The sequence below is a fragment of the Juglans microcarpa x Juglans regia genome, chromosome 3D (assembly GCF_004785595.1).
Source record: "Juglans microcarpa x Juglans regia isolate MS1-56 chromosome 3D, Jm3101_v1.0, whole genome shotgun sequence".
Taxonomy (NCBI): Eukaryota; Viridiplantae; Streptophyta; class Magnoliopsida; order Fagales; family Juglandaceae; genus Juglans; species Juglans microcarpa x Juglans regia.
This window is the reverse complement of record NC_054598.1, coordinates 27942438-27945676: the sequence shown is the minus strand read 5'-3', so window position 1 is coordinate 27945676 and position 3239 is coordinate 27942438. Positions and strand designations below refer to the sequence as shown.

Genomic DNA, 3239 nt, shown 5'->3' with positions numbered 1-3239 from the left:
AGCGACGGTTCCTTGTAACCATCATAGAAAATGATTTTTGGTGACAGTTTCATGAATCACCCTATTTAATTTGTTATATTATCCAATTATTGATTCTGAATTTAACTTTATTTTTCAAAGCCTTAACTTAATCCCATCCAAATGGAGACCCGTTATTGTGAACTCTAAATGCTGCACTATAGTATTTAATTACATTAAATCCCTTCTTAAATATAACAATCCAAATAATTTGCGACAAGATTTCAATTCTAAATCAAAGGAGGGCTGAAATTGAAATAATGTCCCCACCTCGACCTTCATCCTTATCTTTTGATGCAAATCTATTTATATTAACCTAAAATATATAGAAGACAAGAAGACAACTGCATCTGTGAATGATATAGCCGTCCCGTCCCTGACATTTTTGCACCAGCTTTCTTATTTCATGCATATAAAAGTACAGGTTAGGTATTATATTAATATAATAATATATATGTATATATAAAATATAAATTAAATAATAAAATTTATTTATTCTTCAGATTTTTAGGATAATTAATAATTTTACATGGTATTAGAATAGATGTCTTAAGTCTGAACCCGATTTTATATTTTAATCCATTTAATTAAATAATTTATGTATATATGTGGGGGAAAGTTATGATCACGAGATTACAGTACCCCTAAATGAAGCTTCTCTCCTCGTGATTATCAGTGTCCTCCATTTTGTAAAACATGCATACAGAAAAATGTGCTAAATAATTTCATCCAAATAAAATCACGTAATTTGCCACTACCCTCTTCTATATATAGTGGGAAACAAAGTCATCTATCCATTCACCTTCCATAATTAGTTTTTATCAGATTTATTAGTGCTGTGTATTCGGAAAAATATGGCTCTAAAGGGTAAGATGGAGACTGAAATAGAAATAAAGGCTGCCGCTGATAAGTACTACAGCATCTTCAAGACAACTGCCCACCACGTTCCCACAGCCACCCCTGACATTATTCAGGCAGTTGAGGTGCATGAAGGTGATTGGAAGACACATGGCTCTATCAAGGTCTGGAATTATACTGTTGGTACGTACGTAAGACTGGCAACCTAATTAATCTAGTTACTGTCTTGCAAACTTTGGATATGGGTCCTTGTTTGATCCTTAATTAGTTGACTTGTCCATTGATTCATCTTCCTTCAAAAATACAATATTGATTAACAGCACCTTCGACATTGTTGGATATACATGCTGGTACTTCTCTTTGCTCCCATTTAATGATCTCATAATAGCAGATTTCACGCGGTACATGATCATTAGCTTAAGCTAAAGAAACGAGCTAGGATTAAACTATAAATTTCTTTTTAAAAGTCCAGATAATGAATCTTGTTAATTACTAGATCTATTATCCTGCTCGTGTAATATTATTTCGTTTGTATTCATACGCTAGATGTTTTAAATTATTGTTAGACGACGTCAGGAGAGTTTGTTTGGTGCCCTTGCATATATATTCTTGTGAAACAGATTTTGATGTACCCATTTGGGCTTGTGAAACCACAGAGGGGAAAGCTGAGGTTTTCAAGGAAAAGGTTGAATTAGATGATGCAAACAGGGCAGCAACTCTTGTGGGAATTGAAGGCGATCCCATGAAGTACTACAAGATCTTTAAGGCCACATATCAGGCTATTCCAAAGGGTAATGGCAGTTTGGCCAAGTTGACTATTGTATATGAGAAACTGAGAGAGGATATGCCTCCCCCAATTAAGTACCTCAATATGATGGTTAGTATCACTAAAGACATTGATGCCCACCTTGCAAAGGCATAGTCATAAGCTGGCCGTATCTGCGTGCATGCATGCTTTGGTTCCCAACTTCCATATATGATGTATAAAAAACATATATATATATATATATATATATATATATATATATATATATATATAAGAACCAGAGCAGTCATCATGTATCTATGCATGCATGCAAGGTTTGTGTAAGGTATTATTGCTTGGAGTCGTCTTCTCTAATGAAGCCCTTTGTGGTGTTTTAATTGTGATGAAGAGTACTACTGGTGGTGCTCTCTACTTTTTAGGTCCTGGAATAAGATCACTCTGTAATCCGTTTTATGTGGTGTGTGAAAAAACTATGATCGAATAAAATTCTTATGGTTTTGTGTTTATATCAAATTAGCTTACACACACTCAGACAATTCATCGATTGATTGCAGAGAAGTGATACATATGATTATTTTTGTCATCATCTTTCCATCATCCCATAATGTGGTACTACAATGTTAGGAAAATTATTTATCAATCATTATCCATCATCCAATCATTAGATGCAACATAAAGAGATGATAATTAAAAGGACGGTTGATATATTTTTTCTTAATTGTAGTCAGGTAAAATATGCAAATCTCTTTATCTTAACCTAGAAACACCAATCTATCAAGGTTTTTAGGCCTAAAAATAAAAATAAAAAACGAAATAAAACATAATGATGGCTACGATGCTCCACATCTACAATAACATCCTACAGGGTCGCAGCTAGAATTGTAATCGAGTTGAACCGAATTGGGCTTTAGATTACCAAGCTCAACTTAGCTAAAAAACTTTGAGCTCGAGCTCGAAATTTTTGCCTTAATTTTGTTGTGGCTCAGCTCGACCCAAAAATGAGCTCAAATTGAACTAGCTCATGAGCTTGAGTTGTTTCTTTTTATATTTTTTGAATAAAATTTAAGAAATTAAAAAATTAGAGAAATTGCAAAAACGATTTAAGCCGAATGAAATTTTTACAACTAACAAATAAACCATCTATTGAATTAGAAAATTATAAAAAAATTTAAAATAATTAATATGTAAGTAGTTGATATTTATCCATAATAATTATATATTATATGTCTACATAAATTACTAATACAATACACATTATATAATAATATGTATCGATATTTCATACATGGTTCCTACAGTATGTAAAATTATTAAGCACTACCGATTAATTATTGTTCAAATTATAAAATAGTTACTATAATTAAATGACTTAAGTATTTAAGTAAATAACATATAATTAAGGAGTGTATATATTTAATATATAGGCATAAGTTACTAATATAAGTAATTTAATTATATACTATATATTTAATTATAGAAGTTGCTATACTTATATTATTAACTGATATATAATCAAGTTGGGGATAAACGAGCGAACTTTAATGATCAATCTTAGTCGAGTTGAATCGAGTTTGTTCAGATATGTATTATTTAATTA

At 31.4% G+C, this 3239-nt stretch overlaps 1 protein-coding gene across 2 annotated transcripts; it reads left to right on the top strand.

Annotated features, from left to right (window-relative positions):
* Positions 1–814: 814 nt before the first annotated feature.
* Positions 815–2148, top strand: LOC121253921 (MLP-like protein 328). Of its 2 annotated transcripts, XR_005938533.1 has the most exons (3): positions 815–1059; positions 1533–1868; positions 1909–2148. XR_005938533.1 is itself a non-coding variant. In XM_041153842.1 (2 exons), the coding sequence occupies exons 1-2, from the start codon at positions 873–875 to the stop codon at positions 1796–1798; spliced, it is 453 nt and encodes a 150-aa protein (XP_041009776.1). In that variant the 5' UTR covers positions 832–872; the 3' UTR covers positions 1799–1869. The 2 variants fall into 2 exon arrangements, 1 of the variants encoding a protein (XP_041009776.1); XM_041153842.1 differs by lacking the exon at positions 1909–2148 and having other exon boundaries at positions 832–1059; positions 1533–1869.
* Positions 2149–3239: the final 1091 nt, after the last annotated feature.

Bases quoted from the DNA above. Each gene is read 5' to 3' on its own strand.
- LOC121253921 (XM_041153842.1), top strand. From the start codon at position 873: ATGGCTCTAAAGGGTAAGATGGAGACTGAAATAGAAATAAAGGCTGCC. The intron at 1,060-1,532 runs GTACGTACGTAA...GTGAAACCACAG, and splicing joins GGTCTGGAATTATACTGTTG to AGGGGAAAGCTGAGGTTTTC.